Source organism: Notolabrus celidotus, chromosome 1, assembly GCF_009762535.1.
Source record: "Notolabrus celidotus isolate fNotCel1 chromosome 1, fNotCel1.pri, whole genome shotgun sequence".
Taxonomy (NCBI): domain Eukaryota; kingdom Metazoa; phylum Chordata; class Actinopteri; order Labriformes; family Labridae; genus Notolabrus; species Notolabrus celidotus.
The window spans coordinates 10,453,080-10,478,551 of NC_048272.1; the positions used below are offsets into that span (position 1 = coordinate 10,453,080).

Consider the following 25,472-nt stretch of genomic DNA (forward strand, 5'->3'; position numbering starts at 1 on the left):
TGATGAGATACTATTGCCAGAGTAAGACTTCCAAATGGCTTCTTGAAGCTGATCAGATAAAAACTCTCAGGATTTCACATAAGGCGAAGATCTCTGATGTCAAATATCATTGAGATTAATCCAAAATGGCCGTCTTCATGAATAGTCCAGAGTCTGGATTAATTCTTACCATCTTCATTCTGATCTTTAATGAGAAACTCTCGATCAGTTGATAGTGTCACTCCCCTGGTATTGTGTATTTTTTTTCAACACAAACACACAAACAGCTACAAGTCTGAGTAGTAATGGAGTCAATTTAGCTAAATTTAAAGGATTGAAAAGTGCTATACAAATAAAGCATTGTTATTGTTGTTATTGTTAGTTTGGTTATTATTATTATTTTGGTTTGTTTTTTTCATTATTGTAATTATTATAGTTTCATTTTTTGTTTATTTTAGTTATTCTTATTGTAATAGTTGCTGTTGTTACTGTTGTTGTTGTGTTTGTTGTTATTATTGTCATCATTATTACTATTATTGTTATTAAAACAGTCACTGCTTTGTTTGTTTGTTACATGCAATTGTTTCTTTGAATACTGTTTTTGTTGTTTTTTGTCATTTTTATTGCTGTTTTGTTTGTTGTTAGTTTTCTTTTTAGTTATTGTTTTATGTTGTTTTACATGCATTGATGTTTTTGTTGTTGTGTGTGCTATTTTGCTTGATGTCTTTTGGTATTGTTGTATATGCTGTTTGATATTATGTTGTTCTGTTGTGTTGTTCTGTTGTTGTTGTCATTATTTTACCCATCAGCAAGCACTTCACATCAGTTGAAACTGAAAGAACTCTATAAACTTTGTAAGTGAGCTTTCTTCTGTAACCTGAAAACATATTATATGACACAAGTTATTATAGAAATGTAAAATGTTTGGTGATCTCCACAACGACAGGAACAAGAAGGTAAAAAGAGAACTGTAATAAAGTTTTTATCTTAATTTAGTTGAATTTTGTGAACACCTGAAAGTCATACGAATATGAATAATTTAAGTTTTTCAAAATGTGTTTGTAAACAAATTTCTTTTTTATGGTCTGCAGATACGCAAAAGGTGTGTGAGGCCACATATCTGTACTGAACTGTTTCTTTTCAGTAGCCTACATACTTGTCAGAATTTAGTTTTTAAGTTGAACAATGAACAAACATACTTTAGATGATTAAACTGTCTGTAAATCTGAGTCTTTGATTTATGTCCCTCAATGTTTCTGGGTTAAACCTTTACTAATGGAACATTTTTTAATGTGCATTCACTACATCCCCCACAACCAGGCTGGTATTTCTCACATCTGCGTTTTTGATGTAGAATGTGAGATGTGTAATCATTTAAATCAGAGAGGTATTGTATTTTTTTTGTAAAGCGTCCTCCTACACACAGGTGCCCCAGTGCTGCCAGTGACTGAGACTATCGTTGTAGCCGCCCACATGAGCAAAACAACATCAACAATGAACTCTAATGAGGCATGTTGGTTTTTGTCAACCAGCGCACTCCTCACGAAAGGAGAATATAATGTGCATTTGAGAAAAAAAAAATGTAGCTTGTAAAAGCAATTCCTCCTCTGGGGAAGAAAAATTCTGAGTCTTGTGTTCATGAGCAGGTTTGGAAATCCTACAAGGAAAAAAAAAGAAAAAATCGGGCGTAAACTATTGGTGATACATGCAAAGACCAGTCATCCATCTAACCAGCTAGTATAATGAGAAAGGCTAGGACACTTTTTTTACTGCTCAAATTTGGGGTTACAGTCACAGAGTCACAGTAACCATCCTGCCTCTGCCAAATCAATTTGACGAGGCTCCAAGAAGTCCACCTTTCAAGCCCAAAGAGATCCAGAGTGTGGGATTAAAAGGATGAGAGAGAGAGAGAGAGAGAGAGAGAGAGAGAGAGAGAGAGAGAGAGAGAGAGAGAGAGAGAGAGAGATACATTTCAATTACATAGATGCCATATAAATACAACACAATCCTGTTTTGTGGGGACAAATGCCTGTATTGAAACTGAACCAGGAGTGTAACACCATCTCCCAGCTAGCAAATCATTTTCAGGCTTTTGGAAAACATGCCACTGTAAAGCTAACTGCAAGTGTGTTCAAACGCTGGGATTTGGACAGATCAATTATAGCTTAGCAAAGTTTTCTTTGCATAGAAATAACTGAATCCCCCTCTGAATCTGACAGTATCAACACAAGCCTGTAATTTTGTTGTCTGTTTCATTGTTCTGCATCGCTATCTGCAGGATTGTTCAATTTACCAGCTGATAGTCTGCACACTGCACTTCCCACGGAGAAATTGGATACTTTTTTCCCCAAAAGAAAACATCTCACACCAGGATACGCTGTCCCTGAAACGCAGACTGATCAGAAAGTCATTTATTCAGCTGCATGGATGTTGCAGAAGCTTCCACAAATCATTTTTATCTTTTTGTCTGGCATATATTACATTTCACTCCAATGTCACGCTTCCACACTTCCTCAGAAAGCATTTGATCTTTTCCCTCTGGCTACTGTCCTAACTTCTAATTTCCAATGCAGAGCAGATGGAGGCTTTTGTGTGTGAAGAGCTTTGTCTGCCTTAATGGGCAAAGCTGGGAATATGTGCGGATTTAGGAGATCGACCCTCTGAAAGAAGCAAACGATGGGTTTCTTTGTTTCAGACTGAAGTTCTGAGAAATCACAGAATCGCCCCAAAACAATCACATAGGCGGGAGCTGAGGTAGAGTGCCAGGCTTCTCTCTCTGCACTGCAACAGGCATGTTTTGACTTGTTTAGATAGTAACTGAATCTAATCTAATCAGATCTGAGGGGTATACTACGAAGCTGGATTTGCGGTTATCGAGGTGACTTCAGGGTTAACTCTGGATTTTCAGTACTACGATGAAGGTTCACTCCATACCTGGGTAGATCACCATGGCTACTCATGCTGAACTCCTAACCTGCTCCAGAGCAAGTTATGCTCAGGATCAGGTTGTAGAAAACTCCGCCCATTGCTCAATCCCGGAGCTCTGTGAGCTGATCGCGAGGGGAAAGACCAGCAAGACACTTTGTCTACTTGTATGATTTTATACATAAAATACTGACGACAGTTATTGATTATCTTTCCTGACCTCATACTTAAGCAGAGTCTAAAACGGGTTTGTCAGGTGAAGTTTGTATACTGCATTAAATATAAAAGTGCGTGTGCTTATCTCTGAATCATATTCTCATTTTTTGTTTCTCCACAGCGCTCAGTTTGATACCGTCAGGACTAGGAACGTAAGGATAAACCGCAAATTGGTAAAAAATCGATACAAATAAGGGTGGATTAAAATCAATTCAACAAAAGTGGAGGTGTTTTAAGTTTAAAGCATGTTTCAGAATCAGATGACTGCACACAGTGGGGATGTGCAGCTGAGTGACAGGTCTCCATGAGCACTTTTTTTTTTTTTCACTCAACCAGGCAGAGTGTAAAGTAGTGTGAGCCTCATGGCCGACAGCTATGTGTTTCCGTCCGGGAGTCAAGTCAGTCATGCCCTTATTTGGGCAAAAACTCGTAATCTTAATATCTTCTGAACCGTCGCGTTAGAAAAATATTCACCCCCCCGTACAGTGTGTGCCGATAGAGAAATTAGCTACGTAGAGACAAGCTGTTTTTTGAACCCGGCTGTAAACATGTTTATTAATGCTGCAAAGATTGTCTTTTTTGAATTGGTGTCTATGTGGTTTTGGGTGTTTCTGCAGCCAGCCTCTAGCAGATTCTCGATGAATTGCAGTTTAAAACACTTCCACATGGGCGTCATAGTTTGAAACCGGAGGTTGCCGCTTGGTTTGAAGGTATATAATAATTCAGTAAAACACAGCACCAGGAAAAATAAAATGATAGGGCTAGATAAACAGCTAATGCATCAGTAAAAAGAAAAAAATAATTACAAAGAACACATGACTGACAATCAAACTTGGTGTTAATTATCTAATAGTTATTGAGACAATTCACACTGGAACATGTCAACCTGTCAATGTAAGAAGTACAGTCAAAGGATCATCAGAGTAATTAAGAACCATCGTCTGTGACCCATGACAGTCTGTTCAGATTTACATGGCAAACAATTTGGCAGTTGTTGAGATATTTCAGTCTGGCCAAAGTGTTGAGCCAACTGACATCTCTGTCCTTGGAGCAGAGTAACTAGCACACATGGATATCAAGTTGGCTTCACATGATAATTATGCAGTTCTCATACGAAATGTATCTGAATGGTTTAAACATGACTAACTATCTGCATCAAAGTGACCTTTATACAAGTGTGTATCATATGAAGTATGTCTGTACTAGACATCGCAATGAGCCATGTACATCTGCCATCTCAATCCAGGTAATGAATGGCAGAGCATCTAATAAGAATAAAGGAGAACATTGTCTCTTCTTAGGTAGAAATTCTGGACTTATGTCAAGAAACTGGACACTTTTTATCACTCAGCTATCCGCTTTGCCACTAACGCACCCTTCCACACTCACCACTGCCATCTCTATAAATTGGTGAGGTGGTCCTCCCTTCATACCCGACGGCTTCACCACTGGCTTCATTTCGTATGCAAGTCAAACCTGGGCAAGACACCTCCCTACCTGTCCTCTCTTCTTCACGTTACCCAAGCCTCATATCGCACTAGGTCCAGTAACTACATCAAGTTCATCATAACCAGTACTTCTACTGTTTTCGGCCGTAATTCCTTTCGTTTTGCAGCAGCTAACGACTGGAATAACTTACAAAACACCCTCAAACTCTCAACCTTGACTCCATTCACAACCTTCAAGCTAAAACTTCAACAGATTTTAGTTGACTGTTTCTCCTGCTGATCACTTCGGACTTTACATACATGCATACTTTAGTACACACATGCTTTTTTGTACCTTGCGCACATTGCTTGATACTTGTCCACTTTTGTTCTATTTATGTTTATATGGCTGTGTGTGTATGTGTTCCTGTTGGCGCCTCTTGGTCAGGTCATGTTTTTAAATGAGAACTGGTTCTCATTTTTACCTTTTTACATTTTTACCTGGTAAAATAAAGGTCTAATTATGTAATGCAATGTGGTGCTAAAATATAAACATGCAATCTATAAAGTTGACCTCAGGCTGGTGTCAGGGTCTGGTTTTTTTTGTGTGTGTTTTGCCCTCCCTCCTGATCCTTTTTTCTTTCTCCCTCGGCAGGTACATGCAGAGGGGCGGGGCCGATCTCCACGGGAGCGAGGCTCACAAGACACACCTGCCTCTCATCCCGCAATCAGCCCGGCTTCTTAAGCCTGCTCCAAATTCTCCTCAGTGCCAGAAGATTATCGCCCATGCTTGTGTCTCGTGTGTCCTCGCTCCCGTAAAGATCTTCTGTATTAGTATTGTGCTCAGCGTTGTTTCTCTAGTTTTTGTTTGTAGTAAGTTTTTTCCCTCCTGGACACCCTTAGTTAGTTTTTGACCTTTTGTTCTCGTTTCCCGTCAAGGTGATTTTCTGTTTGTTATCTTTTTGGAAAATAAACATTTTTGTTCGACTCGGCATCTGGGTTCTGGCTCTCCTTTACACAGCCGTAACAGCTGGCATGTTGTAATATGCATTACCGTTGAGGGAATCAATGGTTTCCTGCATATTGGAGCTGCGTGAAACTTAGAAAGCAACCAACTCCTGAAAGGTGTAAATGGTGCAACATTAACTTGGGATCATTGGACATGAGTGATCTACCAAACTTATCTTAGAATAACTACACACCTTATTGACCCTGATTGGGCTTTTTGTACATACACTCATGCACATTCCTTGATGTGTGACAGGGTTATCTATAAAAATTTAAATAGACTTATATTTTATGGAATGGGCACGTTAAAGCTGTCTCATGCCATGGCTTGAGTTCACACTGGTGTAGCAGTGCAGCATTTCATTGAATAATAAATCTAAAGGTAAAGGCCATAAAGTAGATTTAATTATATTCATCTGATTCATAAATAAAGACACTGGTAATATTGCTTTACATTTTTGATATGTGCTTGAAAACTGTCTTACAGAGCAAAATAATGGAGTTTTAAATGTGCAATTAAAAATGTGATTAATCGCAATTAACTGTTGAAATATTGTGATTAATCTACATTTTAAAATTAATTATTTGACAGCCCTAATAAATGCATAAAATCATTGCATTAATTTGATACATCAAAGGAATGTCTATCAACTTTAGCTCAAAATAAAAAACCTTTGATTTAACGTTTCAAGCCATGAAGCTGTTATTACCAGAGGAGTATTGGGACAAGTGGTTGAACTGGCACAGCTGCCAATTAAATCACCTCATTTACCCTTTTACACGAGATTCTGTCTGCTCTTCAGTTTATTTCACAAGTGAAAGCTGTTCGAGGTAAGACAGTAAAGACCTCGAGGGCAGCCCGAAGGCAAACATCTTCACAATGAGACCTGCAGGGGAGGAAAAGTTTTCAGCTCTCCCCGCAGATTCTCCCTACTGCAGTTTCAACCAAAACACCTATTTAAAATGCATGCTAGAAAGAGAGCGGTACCTCAAGGTAACTCCAGTTTCATAATCATTCTCTCATACATCCCTAGACCATGTTTGTGAGCCAATTAACCTTGGTGTTTTAAGTCTATTACCATTCAAATACATAGTAATTTCACTCAGAGGATCTGAAAATACAGTTTTACTTCAAGAGAGACCGACATGTGATTTAAGAGAGCGCATGGGAACACAAAACGCCACTTGTGGCCTCTTAAGATTGGGGCAGCAGCTTGTTGGCAAATGATAACAAACAATGATGAATGATTAATCTGCTTTCTTGAATTTCAAGGCGTACTTTGTGGCCAAATGTTTTGGTACATCTTGTGTGTGATGGCTGAATGTTTTGGCGATGTCACCTGTCTCCTTTCAACTTAAACCACATGTGCTAACCCCACAGTCATAGTTCAGTACTGGAGCACTTATTCTTGGACCTCACAGGGGGACTGTAATGCTGGAAAAGCAAAGAGCATATCAAAAGGTGTTGTGAAAAGGGCTGTATGTAACTATTCATTGTAGCTTTAAATAAGTGATTTAGTATCACAATTCAACAAGGCTGGTATACCATTCAGGAAAAGCTTTTATGATTCAATCAGCAGAGCACGGCTGAGGCTGACTAAACTATGAACCCTACATTTCCCATCATGCAACTCAGGGAAAAAGAGAATGCTACTGCCATACAAATGATGACATCTTTCAGAGCCCTGGATTCTAGTTGAAAAAGAGGTGGACTGTTGAGGTTGTTAAAGAATAAAAGTCTTGAAGCTGAGATGTTGAGGTTAATTTACTCAAGGTAAAGCTAGCTACACTTTTTAACAAACTAGGTAGTGAGCACCCCAAGTACTGATCTTTAACATAAGAGTGTTTTAAAAAGATTTCCATTGTCCACAATGAAAATTATGTAAGCATGCAGACAGCATCTTCTAGATAAGGCCTTGAGCAAAGATAAGCACAGTCGCACATCTCACATGAATCTCAGATCCTGAAAATATGATGCAATTTGTGATTTGCATATCTGAAAGTACCAGCTACAGGCTAGCAGATCAAACGCTCCTCACTACTCAGGACGCTAATCCTGAAGACATAGCTCTCAGAAGTCCCCCATATTATCTTTCTAACTATATCGGCAAAACCTCTGATATTCAAATGATAGAAGTTTTCCTTTCACTTATTGGACAGAAGTTATGGGTGGTCAGTTGAGGTCAAACCCTTTATAACCCAAGGGGATTGAAAGAGCCTCATGTCGATGTGTCGTGCAGCTCTGCATTAGAGCATGAAGCTCCAGTGAGGAGGCACACGCTGCAGGAGGGATTTCAAGTTTGCCCACAGCAACATTGCCACCACCTGGTCGCTTTGATACATGTTGCAATTGCACAAAATGAAAATGTTCCTCTTTTCCTGTGACTAACTGTGGCCTGGACAGCTAGAAGTGAAGCTGCCACAGAGACACGTGTGCACACTTTTGTTGCACCCTTCATAATATTTAACAATTATTCTGCTCAGTCAGTAAGTCAGCTTGGACAAAAGAGACATTTCAAACTAAGACTGTTCAATTATTCATATGCAGCCAATTACACAGTCCTTGTGGTCTTTCATCTGTATTACAACTTCACACATTGTATATTTGATGAGTAAATGTAATTATCTCTAGAGTACAAAAGGATTGATCACAAGAAAAAGGTCACTTATGGTCTCTGCAAAACCTGTTTGTGATCCATAATTTAAATATGGTCCTTAACAGTCCAGAGAAAGTCAGCACAAAGTGCCCTCCACTGGATTTTGCATAGCTTTGATCAGTGTGCCACCTAGTGAGAAGTACAAGAGTTCAGCACAGAGCGATCCAGGTTTCTCTTTCTTCATCTGAGTCAAAGACTTTAGAAAAACAAATCTCGGGGGGAAGCGCTGAACCATCGGCTGAACATTAAAGCCTCCGATGGCTCTTTGATAATCTGCCTGAGGCTTCCTCTTCAGCACCTAATGAAACCACTCACAGAGGATTGTGACTCCTCCACTCATCTAAGACCAAACACACGGGCACACACTCAGGTAATGAATTTACGGATAAGGAGCAGATTTGTGTAATGATGTGTGTAACTGCAAAAAGGGAAGGCACTGCCTGCTTTTACAAAAGGTTGAGGGTCGGGACGTGGACTGTTTGTGCGACTTGAGCTGACTCTTTGGGTGAAAGTTTAATTAATGCAAGCATTTCTTGATACTTTTTAACAGTTTAATTAAATTACAGAGCAGGAGCAGGTAAGGCAGCACAGAAAGCAGTGAAATCTTTTAACAACCGTAAATGAGTCGAAGAGAAAAAAATCCACCCTCGGGTCTTCTTACATAACAACCCTTTGTTGTTTGGTGCACTCTAGGATTCAGCTTATTTTAATTAATTTCACTGGTGTACCCACTTTACTGCAAACTACCTCATCTACCCCTACATCAGATAGTAGCTTCACATATTTTTCAAAGCACTTTGATGAGAACAGGGGTGAACATGTCACCCAAAGGAGCTGTGTAGGTGGAAGGAGGAATGTAGCAACACAGCATTAAAAGAAGACAAGACAATTTCACGCGTGCCATGTCTCTGCATTTGTATCATATTCTTTGAGACATTCCTGGAGAAACTTTTAGCTTCTTCTCACATACAACAGTTCTCAATCTGAACTTCACACAACCAGAGAGCCAAAAAATGCACTGCTTGTCTGATGTTTTAAATATGCCAACACATTATCCACAAAAATACAAAACATAAGGAGAAAAAAGAACCACAAACGGGAGTTGCATCACTTGAAACCGTTTCCAGCACAAACACACAGCATGAGAATGAGCTTAAGGAGAAACTTTGAAGAAACAAACCAGCAGACAGAAGTAGAGAAATCTCTCTGCATCAGCCGAGATAAGAGGGGGAAATAAGGATCTTCTCCCAGCGTCGGGGTAAACACTGCTTGTTACAGAGGACCTGTGTGAGCTCAAACATGACATTTGAAAATCCAAAGCTGCACGCTGGAGTGCTTTTTGAGAGCCGGGGCTACAGGCGGCAACCGGTGACAAGGCTGCAGCCAATTAGGACTGTTTGTGAGCTAGTGGCTGTCTGTCAGGGTGGATGAAAGTGGGTCAGAGCCGCAGCCCATCTTCGTAACGGAGCACAATGGCAGGTAGCTCGAAACCCCCAAACTTGCAATGAGACAGACGGGGATTTAATAGCTGAACTTCAAATTGGCTCTAATACGGGATGACGGCTCTGAATCCATTATCATTATCAGCCACTTTGATGCTCTAAATTCAATTTCAGAGCAGGTTTCCAACAGTAAAGGAGCCACTTTAAAAGTTCAGACTAGAGGTATTATCACTATCGTTCATTAACAGGTCTCTGTGCAGGTAAACAACTCAGTGAGTTCAAAGGCACATCAGCTCCTCATATTAGCACGTCAGACATCCTCTGTGGAGGAAAACACTCCCGCCATCTTTTATGGACTGTTTCTCTTCACTCTCACATCAAACACGACAGACTGCACTGGAGAGGAGAGGAAAGAGCAGAGCGCTTTTTAATGATGCTGAGAATGTCAAGGTTCATACATGTATGAAGAGGACAGCTCTGACCAGGATGACATCAGAGTTGTGATGCAATAACCACTTCAAATATTTCAGGGTTGGATTGTTAAACCAGGACAGAGTCTGTGCCTCTGATCTATTGTCTGCATCCAAGGTCTCTGATCTCAGCTCTGTCCATGTGTTTCGTACAACCTCACAAAGAGGGAATAGGCAAAATACCATCAAATGTTCATGATGAAGAACTTCACTTCTGCACTGATTTAATCCGTGGAGCAAACAATGCCACTATAATTTGTTGTTGAAGTAGCTTAATGTGTGCAGGACATGGGTCTCAGACTCATTTTCTTACTGGGACAAAGTGCAAATTATCAAGCGGTATGGTGTGGTATCTTATTGTAGTGTATTGTATCAGATCCTATCATATCAAATCACATTGCAATGCAAGATGATGAACAACCACTTGAAATAATTTGAGTTGGATTGTACAAACAGGAGAGAGTCCATGCCTCTTATCTAATGACTGCGTCCAAGGTCTCAGATCTCAGCTCTGTCCTTGTGTTTGGTAGAACCTCATGAAGAAGGAATAGACAAAATAACATAAAGTACTATTGACAAAGGACTTGAGTACTGCATATTGAGTTGTGTGTCGTTGCGTGTCATTGTGTGTCCTTGTCGTATCATGTTAGGCCGTATGCATCGTGTCGTATCGAATTGTATCACATCTTATCTTATCGGGTCGGGCGGTATTGTAATGTATTGTATAGGAATGTATCGTATTGTGTAGTGCCATATTGTATCGTAATGTATTGAATCGTATCATATCGTAATGTATCATATCGTAAAGGAATGTATCATATCATATTGTGTTGTGTTGTATTGCATCGTAATGTAGTGTATCATACGATAACGTATCATATTGTCTCTTATGTATTGTATCTTAATGTATCATACTGCACTGTATAGCTCACTGTATCACATCATATTGTATCAAACTGTATCATATCTTATTGTACTGTCTTATGTCATATTTTATCATATTGTAGCGTATCGTACTGTACTGTAACATACAGTTTCAAATCATATTGTACTGTACTGTATCAGATATCATATAATATCAGTCTCTTTCTGTTTCTTTGGAACACGGTCTTGTTGGTCAGTTTTAATTTAAAGTGCTGATTGTCTCTACTTTGGAAACTGTTTGGATTTTAAATAGTGTTTCTGATAGCTTACAAGATCATGTCCATAATGAGAAAATGTACACATTTTAAGGAAGAATTCATTGACATATCACTAAGTCTAACTGGTTTGATTGTTTTTCAAGCGTAAATGGAAAACTGTTGAAGCCTCAGCTTTCTATGTGGATTTTCATCTTTTCTCAATTTCCATCATATTAAACTAAATCTCTTTCTGTGTGAGTTTTCAGCATTTTTATCACAAAAAAGGCATTTGATAAGAACTGTGAGGGCTGTGTTTCTTATTTCTATGCATGGACCAAATTAATGATTGATTAAGGGAAAGATAAAGATGATGGCTCATGTGGAAAGTAATCTGAGATGACAGATTTTAATGTTTAACGAGAACAACTTGACTAGCTCACAGAGGTCTTGACAAAATTTAATTGGCTGAATACAGAAGTGTGAAGCTCTCAGTCAGCTCATGTGAATGTAAAATTTATCACGAGATAGCATGAATATTTTTTAGTTGGGGACTGCTGCACCACCAATTTGGGACTGGATGAAACTTGGTAGGATATCTTATGCAGCTTCTGAGTTCTCCCTTTTCAAGATGCTTATTACCAGGCTGGAGTTTAATTACTTAAACTCTTATAGCCTCTTCCATGAACTGTGTGCCCTAGTTTTTTTTCTACAAACAACATAAAACCTTACTCCACAGGGTTTGTTTTTGCTGTGCAGGCTGTGCAAACTGGCTGTCACAGCCTGAAATTTCAAAATAATGTCAAATTAGCCCGTCCTAAGGCTTTACTTCACTTCACAGTAATGAGCTAAGCAGCTGTTTCTTTCACTTTTCATTTCAGATTGTGTTTATATTGGTAAGTGGAGTTTTTTTTACCCCAATGTCATAAAACAGCAGCTAAATGGCATATGTGAATGCTGTGCCAGGTGCAAGAATGCAAGTGGGATATCGTAGTTATAATGTTTATGATATGTCATTCCCTCCAGTATTTCTGAGTGCTGTGTATGAATCTGAGATGAAGCGAGTGATATTCAACATGTTAAAAGACACATCCTCACAGTGCTGAAGACTTGTGTAGAATTCACCAGAGACACTTGTAAGAGCATTAAGTGTTTGACATGGGACCTCAATGTGCTCTCTGCTCTGGTGAGTCTGGTGTCAGTAAGAAATCCTCAAACAAATCTAGCAGCTAATGTAGTGTAATATTACACATTGGAGACTGGATACTTGCTTTAAGACCTATTACCAAGGGACAGCAGCACAAAGCAGGCATTGAGCCTGACATCACAGTGGCTGGTTGGTTCACACTTGTTGACATGACAACACTCATGCTGCAGCCTCCTCGCGCTGTGGAATGCTTCCTACAGAATTATGTAGCAACTTGAATTAGACACAACTCCTCTGACATCCACGCTCTGTACACATCTGAGGAAAGTCTTGGCATTGAGAATATTTCTCCCTTGAAAGATATCAATTAGCAGACATACAGTCAAGCCTCCTAACATGCATGCATATTAGATTTACAGTGCATAGGTTGAAGCACAGCTCCGCTCATTCGCTGTTACTCCGTCAAAACATTTCTGAACTTTATGTACTTCCACAAAAGAGTGTGATGCTCTTTTCTTTGCTATAATTTATAGAGTTAACCTTTAAAGAAGCATAAATATGCAGGGTCTATACTTCTCTAATAGAAACAAATTGCACCTTCTGAACTTAAAATAAATTACGCTATTGTTGTGAATATTTTCTGGTCACACGCAGAGAGTTGTTCCAACTCATGCTCTCATTTTAACATTAACATGCACACAGTCTGCACTGTCACTCCCATCCATGCACAGCGTGCCCTGCATGCTAAAGAGACTTACCCAGGAGAATAGGCTATATTTCATCACCACAGGAGCGCTTTCACTAACTACTGATGCAAATTTATACAGACTCCAAGCACACCAGATCCTCCTCAGGATTGCTTTTTGCATCACAGTGCTGTAGTGTGGGGAATGATGAGAAGTAGGCTGTCTGATGGAAAAGGAAAGTATTTACCATCATGCTGAGTTGTATAAGAAGGCTAAGACATTTTTAAAGCTCAGGTGCTTTACGTTAGCTGCAGTAGGGTGACAGATTTACAGATCAGACTTTGAAATGCAGTTCAAACAAATATAGGTTCTGTATATGTTTTCAGTTTGTGTGTTGACTGTTATCTTCTTTCCAGTCTCTCTATCTGTGGTGTGTTGTAAAATAAGCATTGGTGTTTTGGGATGCAGTGTAAATCTGAAAACTGTGGAAATAAGGGGTTTATGGCTGGCAGAGGGGGAAGAAGGAGGACAGAAGTACTGGGCACGGTGAGACAGATTTGCAGAGTCAGCAGACACTCAGGGAGAGGGTTCAATGACGCAGAAAACTCAGCAGGGACGTGAACGGCTCACTGGAAGCTGCTCTCGAGGTGTATGAATTCATTAACAACATTTTTTCTATCAGAGCAGCTTTGATTGTGTTTTGTATTTCTGTCTTGCACTGATTAAAATTATGAATGTTTTACTCAGGGAGGAAGTTAAATATTGTCTTTCATTTCTTCACTTACGCATAGACACAAACGCTCAAAAAACCCACAGCTACACACACAGCTACACAAACAGCTACACACACACATACAATCATACAAACACCAAGATGAGCAGGACGAGCCCCTCCTTTTTTTAAAGCTGCTGTTTATGTACCTTAAACTCTCCCAACTGCTGCTGTGTACACAGCAGATCGAGCAGTGACAAATTTAGCTGCTTTAAAGTGCTGGAGATGAGTGACTATTAAATCCGGGAGATGTGCTCGCTGAGCGCACAGTATTCGGCTTATGTGCTTCCACTTCAAATTTTGCAATAACTTTACTTTGCTATGAGTGTGTGAGTGTCAGAGATAGAGAAAGAAAGAGTGGGAGATTAAGAGAAAGAAGAGGCCCGATAGTTCAGAGAGCGAGAAATTACTACAGTTCTTTGAAACAAAGCAGTGGTGTATGAAATGCATTAAAACAGCAAAGCTCCTCTCCCTTAGTAATCCAAAGAGATACTATAAAACAAATCAAGTTTGGTGTTGTGCTGCAGCTACAAATTGACTTTCTTGTTGGGCTGCAGAAAACATCAGGTCCAAATTAGCTTTGCAAAACAAAGTACAGCATTGTGTTGTACCCCATTTTGCAATCATAACACAAAATCATACACATTATAATAAAAACTTAAGTCCATTGTTCACTTGGGAAGCAGTAGTTTACAATAACAAGGCAAAATGTCTGTTGATAAGGATCAAGCAAAGCATTTACATGGCTCTTGTTGTGAGACTGGTTTGTCACCTGAACTGTAACAGTATTTCCACTTTGCCTCCACCATCTTTCTTTTTGTTGCTTCACTCTACCCTCAGCGAGCCAATATCTTCATCTGCTGTTTTTTTAAAAGGCAAAAAAAAACAGCCAGTACTCCCCATAATGGTGCAGAGATATCGAACACCAGCGGACATAGCTCTGTGTTTGATTCTGGAGCTCACAGTGTTCTGACTGACAGACTCAGGCAGTGGTTTGGTATCTGTGGGATCTTCACTGACTGGTTCTCTTCCTGTCTCTTAGATCGGTGTTCTTCTGTGGAGCTTGTTTCGTACATGTCTGTGTCCTTTGGTGTGCCTCAGGGGTCTGTCTTGGGTCCTATCTTATTTTCTCTATGTTTGCTTCCTCTGGTCCATTTTATCAGAAAATTGCAGGCATCTCATAACACTGTAACCTGATGACACTCAATTCCATCTTTTAAGCCTGAGGTCACTGAAAAACTTACAAATTTGCACAACTGTCAGATTGCCATCATGGGTAGGATGAATAATTGTCTTCAGTTGAACACTCATAAGACTGCGGTCCTTATCATTGCCTCTCATAGCATCATTGCCAAGGTAAGGGCATTGGTTCAACTGTAAAATCAAATGTTGAAAATCCTGGAGCCATTGCGGATCAGGCTATGCTGTTTGTCAAACATGTTAAACCATTAACCCATTTATGTTTCTTTCATTTATGAAACATTGAGGAATTAAAATCTGTTGTCTCACAGGCTGAGTTGGAGATGCTATCTACGTATTCAGATGATCCAAAACACTGCTGCAAAACTGTTGACCAGGACCAGCAGGGCAATTCACATCACACCAATCTTTTTTTACTTACATTGGCTGCCAATCAAATTCACTGAAGTTCAATGTAAGGCCCTGGTCATAACCTATAATTTCCTATATGAACAAGCAACTACTCTGTCCCGACATCACTACCAGACCCCTCAGGTCTTCCGTGTCTATTTGGTTGTCCCTCGTGTCTGACTAAAAAACAAAAGATAATTGTGTCTTTTTGTTCTGACACTTGGAGCCTGCATCCCATGCAAATACGCTTTTCTGTATCTTTTCTACTGAAGATCTTGGAAAACAGCTTTAGACTCTTTTCTTTCAAATTGGTTTTTAACCATCTGATGTCATTTTTGAACAACTGCAGGAATTCTTTTATTTTCTTTACTTTAATTTCCTTTTATTTGTATGATTGTTTTTGTTTAAATTATTGGTGTAATAGCACTTTGTGGCCTCCCCCTTCTATACAAAATAAATGTACTTACTTACTTACTTACTTACTTACTGACTTACTTACTTATATGTAATTAAAGGTTCAATTTAAATTACACATTTTAAAATTGTCATCGCATTTCCTTTTTGATGCCTTTGTTTGTTGACACTGTCCTTCTATTCGCTGGTCCCCCTCTTTAGTCCTGCAGGAAATATCTCAACAGCTCTCAGCCTCCACTTGTATTGAGCTCTTATTAGCTAGTATTACCATTCTAACACAATCAATTAAGATGCAATCGAGATAATTGCTAAACATTAGCATGTAAGCGCTGTCATAGTAAGCACGTTAACATGCTGACATTAGCATTTAGCTTTAAGCACTGCTGTGTTTAAGCACAGCCTCACAGAGCTGCCATCATGACTATAAAATGAAGTCTTCTTGATCTTTGCTGTCATACCTGTTCCATATTTCTACCTGCTGAAGTCTGTGTGTATGAGTGCAAAATAATCAAACAGGGCCATCCCCCACATACGCCTATGGTCTCAGAGGTGTATCATAAAATTGCAACGTCCTTGGTTTTATTCTAGTTAGAGGCCTCTGCTGCATGCTAACCCTTCACTCCCTCCCCATGTGGCCTGTCTACCTCGTCTGACTGATGAGATACTAAAAAGATAGATGAAAAAATAATCATAAAATGCAAGATAACAAACATGGGAGTTGCTGCCTTCTCTACTGTATAGGGGATGTTTTTATAAAATAAAACCCAGCCAGGATCTATTTGAGATCCATCAGTTCATGCTGCACTATACTCTTAACAAAGTTGAGTCTAGCTATTCATTTTAGTTTTTATCCAACTAATTCATTGTCTTAAATTTTATTTGATAATTTATTGTTTAAATTTATTATTTTTATTTTTATTTTATTATTTTAACGTTCCTAATTCATCCTTTGCACTTTTTCTAATTTTCCCGATGTGATGACGTCCATTTACTCTGAAAACCTATTTTATTGCCCTTTTAATGCTTTTATTTAATTCTCCATTTTTATTTATCTTTATTCATTTATTTATTTGTATCTATTTACCCTGAAAAACCTCTCAACAATGATTTACTGGTCAATTGTCACACCACTCCATACTGTTTAATTGACGTGTATTCCTTTTAACCTCATGCATTGCATTTTGTTTTGCATTGATCAAATTTTCTCCTCCCTGTCTGTCAAATTGTTTACTCTGCTATTGAACTACGCTTTGTTTGTCAAAGCACTTCGTAAAAAATTTTTTTTTAAAGGGGCTCTATAAATAAAGTTATTATTATTATTATTATTATTATTATAGTTGTGCTGTCATTAACTCCTCAAGAGAAACTAAGTATCACCAAAATCCAGTACCTCTGTGGTCAGGGATGACTCTTCTATCAGTCAAATAGAAGAAGTTGATCTCTTAATGGAGAGTAGACGCACCTATTCTAGGAGAAAACACCCAACTAATACAGTCAGTGAACTTTCATCGGCTTATTGATCATCCTGAGGGAAAGTGTGCTAATGAAGATACATGCAATCCTCTGCAATGAAGAACTGCTGGAGCTTATGCAGCTAAATGCAAGTATCCATACACAGCAACTCAATTTAACCCAGCACACAGGCTCCATTAAAACAACTGTTCTCCTATCAAACAGACAAATAATTACCTTAAACCTGTGGCCAGACATTAAATGCAGCTTATGTGGAATTATGCAACTGGTTTTACTGGCCTGAGGCTGACGCAGTGAATCCGGATGAACTGACTGGAAGGCACGCAAGGTCCACCACTCTCAGCTATACTGGGAATCTTAAATCCAATATGGAGATTAGAGGAGGAGAGGGAGATCTAAATTAAGCTGGTATCCACTCTGACAGAGTGATTTTCAGTGCTGCTGGAGATGCCCTACAATCAATATATGTAAGAATACATATAAACCAGTTGAAGAGATGTATTGGGTCAATCAGAAGTGGCTATGCATACCATTTGCATATTTAATACAACTGAACCAAAAGGATGATGAAGGAAGTTCATCATATGTGGCCATAAATGGTGTACGCTTTTATGAAATTGGTTTGAGTACACACCTGCACTGGAAATGACTCAATTAAAAGAAGCACTTTAACAGTCTCCCTCTCTGTGAATTATATTACTATTAGGTTGGATGGCTGGGAGCCTAGAAGCCTAATGGGGATGAGGACGCTGGCCATATTCCAACACCTTGACCTCTCCGTGCAGAGACATGAGGAAGAATGAAGATATCCCGAGTTACACTGCAGACAACTTTACACCATCCCTATCCTCACATCACTTTGGCCCAGTGGAGCAGAAAGGTGACTGAAACCGCTGCACTGTCAGGACATGGTCAGTCAACTGGGCAAGAAAGAGCAGAGTGGAGCCTGAGCTGGCAGGAATATGTGGAAACGCAGTGATAGCACACACCAGGCTATTTTTCATGTAGCTGTGGACCCTTATGAACTTTTTTTTATTTTTGTCCCTGCGAGCAGTTAAAGGGCAAAAAGTAGGACAGAATGTTTGTAGAATAAAGGCATGGATAAAAAGGAGGGAATTTAAGCAGCATCGAGAAGCGAGAAGGCGCCACAAAGAGAGTCTAGATGTAGTGAATAATGCAAGGAGTTCCCAGAAACAATGGTTTCACTTGCTATTTGCTCAAGGCAAAATTATAGTCGTAGCAAAGATGCACAAATGAAAAAAATGCTTTCAGGACCAGAGGACACTCTTGCTACAGTTTTGTGTGTTTGTTGTCCGTGTAAGTGTTAGAAAAAGCTCTGAAGGAGGACAGCATTTTATTTCTGAAAGCCTGCAAATTAAAGAACACATCTTCAATGGTGGGATGTCTTTTATGTACTCATCTAACAGCTTTTGTTCTCTTCATCATAACTTCATTTTCCCACAGATGTTTTATTCTTTTCTACAGTACAAACAAAGTGTCGGTCCGTTTACATAAAACACAATTTCAGCTCTATGTATCAAAACACAACAGCAGCTGAAGTGAAGTTGTGATTTATATTTCTGTTAGATTTGCTCGGCTCGCTTGTGCATCCACTCTAACAATGAACACATTCATTGTGTTAACAATCAAACAGAATTTACATGAGGCAGATAGTGTACACACATCACAACACACTTTCATAAGGCTTTTCATTATAAAACAAACAGACACAGAGGGCTGAATGAGAACAGATGCAGCACTTTTAGTCATTAGTTAGTAATGAGCGTTAAAAAAAAAAAGGAGGACATCATTTTACTTATTCTGAAGTCTCCTGTTTTTGGCAGTGGTACACAAACTAGGGTCTTGAAATAAACCAGGGAGAAAAATCAAACTTCAAGGGGTATTTCAGTTTTTTTGAAGTGGGGTTGTATGACTTACAGTACACTATTGCTCCTGCTAGCCACAATGAGAAAATTCCCAGAGGACCGGCTGGCAAGCTGGCTATTTTCTCTGCCGAAGGGGCCTCCTATTTCGCGTAATTCGCTAAAGTTGAGAAAATATGGTCCAGGAACTCGGTGCAAATGCATGCACCAGAAAAAAAAATTGGAGCTATTCAGTTTTCCGTCAGAAACCCCCTTTGTTTTGGCACTATTTAAGGACACACCTCGCAGACCGGTGTTCTTCTGCTGCATGAGCACGGATACACGCCGATCAGCTGTTTGGATCAACAAGCATGTAGCAGGATCAAGTAGCGGTATCGGTCTTTAGAGTGAATTAATCTCACTTTTCTGAAAATTTAAAAGATGGGACGTACCTGTCTTTATCACGGCTGTTCAAACAAGCAAACCTCCTATAAGGCAGGGAACTCTGGATGATGAGTGATGCAGACTGGAGCCGTATTTGAGCCACTGGTATCCTCTGATTCAGAAAGGTCCTGAAGTATTGTTGTTACTAAGTCCCTCTCCCGACAGCAGAAGCTCTCTGGGTTCGTTGGCATGGGCTCACAGTTTACACACCGGCACCACCAGGTAACGTGGGATCTCTCCTGCTCACTCGTTAGCACAGAACTTTCTCCCCGCTCTTCTTCGGTGCGTTGGGTCTGCATCTGGAGTTCTTCCTCTGTAAACTCTGGTTCATAGAGAAATCCTCGTGCCCACAGTAAATGGCATGTCATTTTCGCTGTCAGAATCACTCATTTCTGCAGTTTGTTGTTTTTGTTCCTAAAAGTATCTGCTAAAATTGCTAGTGCTTGTAAGAGGAATAGCTCACCGGCACGCATTGTGGCTAGCAGGAGCAATAGTGTACTGTAACTCATACGACCCCACTCCAAAAAAACTGAAGTATCACTTCAAGCCATTTCTTTGTCTGATTTTGAACCTGGAATACCTCAGTATTTTGGGGTATAATGCTGCAGGTATTTTGCCATTAAATTGCACCAAATTAAACAGACAGGTGTGAACGTTCTTTAGGCAAAGGAAAAAAATGCAGCACCTGTTTTTATATTGCAACATAATTGAACAGCCCCACAAACTGCAGCCACCAAAATGACCATAAAGTTGATTCAACACCTCAGAAAACAGCTTCCACAAAATTGGAACATTATGGCCTTCATGAAGGGAGGCTTTATGGCAGGACTGTTGCATTAGATCCAGCTAATAAACTTGCACCTGAGCGTGTGTTATATTTTACAGTTATAGCCTCCTTTTTCCCTTTTATACCGCTCATAATCTAACTGTTCCCCCATGTTTTTGGGCACTTTTATTTTGAAGGCTACACTGGCTCAGCTGTCAGCCATGATGTGATGTGACTCTTCAGCACTGCCACACCCTCTTCGTGTTTTACTTCCTTTTTATACAGCCATGCCCTCCAGATAAACCGACAAAGTGAAGCAGAGGACTGTGACAAAAAGCCTGCACACGGATGAACACAGACTTCATATCTGAGTTTACATTATCTGTTTGACTTTCACAGTTTTGGTTTTGTGTACATATCATTTGCATATATATCCTGAGAGGGTCAACCCTCAAACGCTCTCTACCGGCCATAACAACATGAAACCAGAGAACTGCACAGCAGGTCAGCAGCACTCCACAACCACTCATTTAGTCAAGATGCTACAAGCATTCAGCCTGCCAGCAGCACAACATTCATCCCTCTGCAACCTCTTAGCTGTAATATGCTCTTATCAACACAGTATTAAGCCCACAGACACATTCAAACAAAGTGCATTATTTATAATAGGGTGCTCTTGTGCGAAGAGGAGGCGAAGAACGTCAGCAGAGACAACAACAATCCACTGCTCCAGATTTCAAGCTTGTCTTCCCAAATAACTCCAACAAATCAAACAGACTAAATAAATCCCAACAGATGAAATCCTGCAGCACAGCTCATTAAGAAACACGTGTAACGAAGCACGAGTTTTCAGCTCAGGAGTATGACTGACGTGTCTCCATTATTAGCTACACAAAGTGTTGTCTTATCAGCCTCGCTGTTGATGACACTTGCTTTGAAACTCAAACTCTGACACTTCTCTCTCCAGGTGGTAATGAAGGGAAACAAAACTTTAAACCGATGGGGCAAAGTTGATGTATAGGATGCAACTCTGTTTTGATTTCTGCCCTGGGCTCTCCTCATTATCCATCATAACTCCGTGTGAAGAGTCACTTTGAATTAATAGCAAAGTGGGAGCATCAAAGGCTTTGACTAACAGGCCAGATGAGGGAGGATTCAGCGGACACTTTCATTCTAGAGGCCAGTCAGTCTCCATTTTCTCCCCCCTGTCCCCTGGGAAATATGTATTCTGACCATGTGCATTACATAATAAGATATCATGCATGTATGTTTCAGCGTACCAAGGTTGTCTTCAATATTCTTGCTCCCCGAAAGTCCTGATAGATTCAGCTTTCAATAATTTAGAAATCAGTCTAAGCTCTCGGAGTATGTCTCAGACTGTCAGACTCAAAAACCCTAATTCAGTGCACCTGCATTGTGAACATATTCCAGCTCGGTACAGTGTGATTGGTTTGGATGTCTGACTGTGGAAAAAGATCTGTTACTCCAGGATTCAATCAAATAACTGGAAACATGCAGAAATATTCATAACCTTCAAAGCAGAACAGCCCATCTTAAAATATCTTTCTCTGTTCAAGCCTCCATAAATCGCTCCCTCTGCCCATCACAACCCCTAACTCAGCTGAAGCCCAGCCCTAAGTTTGATGTAAATATCCTCCACAAAGGATGTGCTTCTCTAGCTTCTTGTTTATATTACACAAGTTAATGCATCTGTCTTGCTCCAGAGCATTTTGCTGCACCAACAGAAACATCAACTAGGATTACAATCACACCTGTCTGTTGTTTGATACAAATTTGTCCTTTCTACAAGCATGCATATCTCTCCAAAATAACCCTAGTCTGCTCTTTTCCCTTCAGAAAAACTCTGATTGTTGCAGCAGCAGCCCTGGAAGAGTCAAGCCATGATACACAACTCTTTATGCAGCATTACCTTGAAAAGAAGGTTTCTTGCGCCTCTTAGCATTAGCTCCATTTAAATGGTAATAACATTAAGGATAAAATGAAAGCGCTGCTGAAGGTGGAAATCAGTTCCATGATACATGAGGGACATGCAGCTGGCTAGTTATCTGTAGGAAGTGCATTTGTGGTTACTCACTGGCTTGCATCAGCTGTCCCTGGCGTCCAAACACCTGGGAGAAGGTGGCATGGCTGCTGCAGGTGAGGGTGTCCTCCATGGCTGTCCCACTGGCACACGCTGAGGAGAGAGGAAAAGCGAGGAGGGGTATAAGGGAAGGTCAGCCACACTGCGTCACATTAAGATAGGATAGAGAAGAGAGGAAAAGAGAAAGATAAAGATGGAGAAGAGGGAGGGCTTGCCTTCAGATGCAGAAGCTAGTGTGTGATCTCTGGTGAAGACTGCTCTCCTCTGGACCTGTCCTGCTGCTGCTGCCGCTGCCGCTGCCGCTGCTGCTGCTGAGGAGTGAAATACAGCCCCTCTCTGCTCACACCAATATGAGCAGAACTGCTCCTCGCACAGATAATGGGAGGGGGTGTGCCTGCCTCCCTGCCTGCTTGTCAGCATGTAAGAGTGTGCGCGCGAGAGGGAAAGTTCTGTGGATGTGTGCCTGTGAGAGCGTTTTGGTGTGCATGTGTGAGGGAGAGTAAAACAGGGTGGTAGAGCAGGTAGCAGAGCTGTAGGCACAGTTTCTCTGCCAGCACTCTGATCTTGTGCTTCGTCTGAACAGGCTGACAGTCCTCTGCAGGCTCAAGACAGGCTGGCTTGAAAGGAAGAGGAAAGAAAAAGGGGTGAGTGCAGCTTCTTCAGCAGGTAGAAGTCAATCCTCCCTCCTCCTCTTCTTCCCCCTCACTCTCAGCGAGTAGACGGCAGCGTGTGTCCTCTGGGCACAGGAAGGGACTGTTGTTTTCTGATCTGTGTGGCTATGCCCCCTTTTCTCTCCTCCCTCTCCCTCCTCCCCTCACTACAACCCTCATTTGCTGATCCTCAGCAGTAACATCTCTCTCATGCTCTCCCTCACATCTCTTACTCTCTCCACCCCACCCCATGCAAATCCCCTCGATCCATCTTAAAGCTCGGGCCGCTGCTGGGAAACAGATTCTAGCAAACTCGAGTGCTTCATCTTCCCCCTGTGCTGAGGGGGGAAAAAAAAGGAGGATGAGAAAGTGGAAGGGGTGTATAAAAAGTGAAAAGTAGGGCTGGTACAGCTGGTGGTTTCCAGAGGCAGCATCTTGAAAAGGATTTGAAGAAAACTGCTGAGTGTAAAACAAAAATGAGCTCACACTCAAGTAAAAAATAACTCCTATAAACTCCTACTCACCTGGCTGTGAACTGAACAGCTGCGGTGAAGCAGTGCACAATGGACAATTAGATTTAGTGACATGAGTGAAAACACCCCAGCACACACTGCAGCATAAAAGCTGCATTAAGGTGTCATAAAGAAAACTTAACTGTCATTATATCAAGTCAGCACATGTTACGAGATCTTAAAATATCCCCTCAAGCCTTGGAGGCACACTTAGCTACATCGTAAGCATTGTGCAGCTGTTGGCATGGAGACTGTGACAGTTATTCCAACACATGATCACAATCTTCTAACCTCGCCGCAGCTTGTAAATCTGTGTTAAACAACCGATTTCCTCCTGAGAAACACAGAAGAAAAACTTTGCCAGGAAGTCCATTGTCAAGGAGCCATCTCTCACATTACTGCTCTGCAGGGCGAGCACCACGGGGACCTGACCGCAGCACTCACATCCTCGCATCACATCCTCCTGTTTTGAAAGGAAATGGCAGGACAGCTCGATGGGCCACAGTGGGAGAGCCGGGAAGAAGGCTGGGCTAGTTTGCAGACTTAAGCAGGTGGTTCTGCAGGTGAAAAGATGGTGAAAAACTTGAGCGTGTAAGAGAATAATTTATATTCAGCATGTTTTCCCAAGAGCAGGTTAGCTATTCAATAAAATCATAAAGGTAAGTAGAGTAGCAAACATCATGTTGTATACAAACACGAGTGAAATCTTCCAAATGCTTGGGTCAAACTGAACACCATTTCACACACAATAAAAGGATCTGAGACATGACTTCACTTTCAAGTTTGAGAGACTAATACTCGCCAGAATCCGTCTCTGCTCCATCTTCATCAGCTTTAATGCTATTCTCTTTGAACAGGAAGTAGGGGCAGAGAGGTTTTTTTTTTCTTTTTTTGAGGCTGTATATTGTCAAGTATGAGCAGCTGTCATTCCCTCCCACAGTGTCTCCCATCACTGGCGGCTATCTCTCTCTGATAGACAAATCAAAATATAGTTTAAAGCCAGTCTGCTGTCTTGTGTCTGTAAGTAAATGTTCTAATGCATCAAAGTCAGATAGACGATAGTCTCACACTGGAGCAGTTAAAGTCGATAAATGTGTTGTTGAGAGACAGAACTGTACTGGGCAGTGATTTGGGTGAATAATTTAATTATTCAAGACACTTTTTAAGCAAAAGTGCAAATAACAACCACACTGGAGCTAGCTTGTCAGTGATCTAGACCAGGGGTTCCCAAACTTTTCAGCCTGCGACCCCTAAAATATAGATGAAAAACACTCATGACCCCCACTGTCCCTCAAAGTGATTTAATGTGTCTTCATTTAGCTGGTCTGCAGAAAATTAGCCTCCCTATATGAGCATGTGGCTGTGTTTCCTGTGCCGTTATGAATTAACCTGCTGCTACTGATGCTTTTGATAATTAACTGTTCACTAACCCTAAACTTAGGAGTCATCTATCAACAAAGAAAGGCAGAAAGCTCATTATATTTTCTATTTTCAAGATTTTATTTCAAGCATAGCTTCTACTTTTGTCCATATTTTTTACTATAATGGATAAAATGTACTATTTCTCAAATACTTTAAAAAAAAAGGCATTCTGCAAGACATCTCACGACCCCCCATTTGTGTCTCGTGACCCCCCAGGGTTTCCCGACCAACACTTTGGGAACCCCTGGTCCAGACTCACTCTTGTGTAGCTTCTGGCAGATGCATGATACTGTAACATCAAACAGACACATCAGAGATCTGTGGGAAAATTCTCCTTTTTATCAACATCCCAATAAATGAATATTTGATGGAAACAATAGCAGTTAATTAT

At 40.4% G+C, this 25,472-nt stretch overlaps 1 protein-coding gene across 2 annotated transcripts in view; it reads right to left on the reverse strand.

Moving 5' to 3' along the window:
* The window catches only part of kaznb (kazrin, periplakin interacting protein b), a 141,880-nt gene extending 119,296 nt beyond the window's left edge, over nucleotides 1-22,584 (reverse strand). Inside the window, exon 1 of one of the 2 annotated variants that reach the window (XM_034694777.1) lies at nucleotides 22,492-22,584. In XM_034694777.1, the coding sequence (XP_034550668.1) occupies nucleotides 22,492-22,570 (79 nt within the window). In that variant the 5' untranslated portion in view covers nucleotides 22,571-22,584. Of the gene's footprint in view, nucleotides 1-19,638; nucleotides 19,691-22,491 lie in introns of those variants that run through there. The other variant, XM_034694786.1, reaches the window with a different exon arrangement.
* Nucleotides 22,585-25,472: the final 2,888 nt, after the last annotated feature.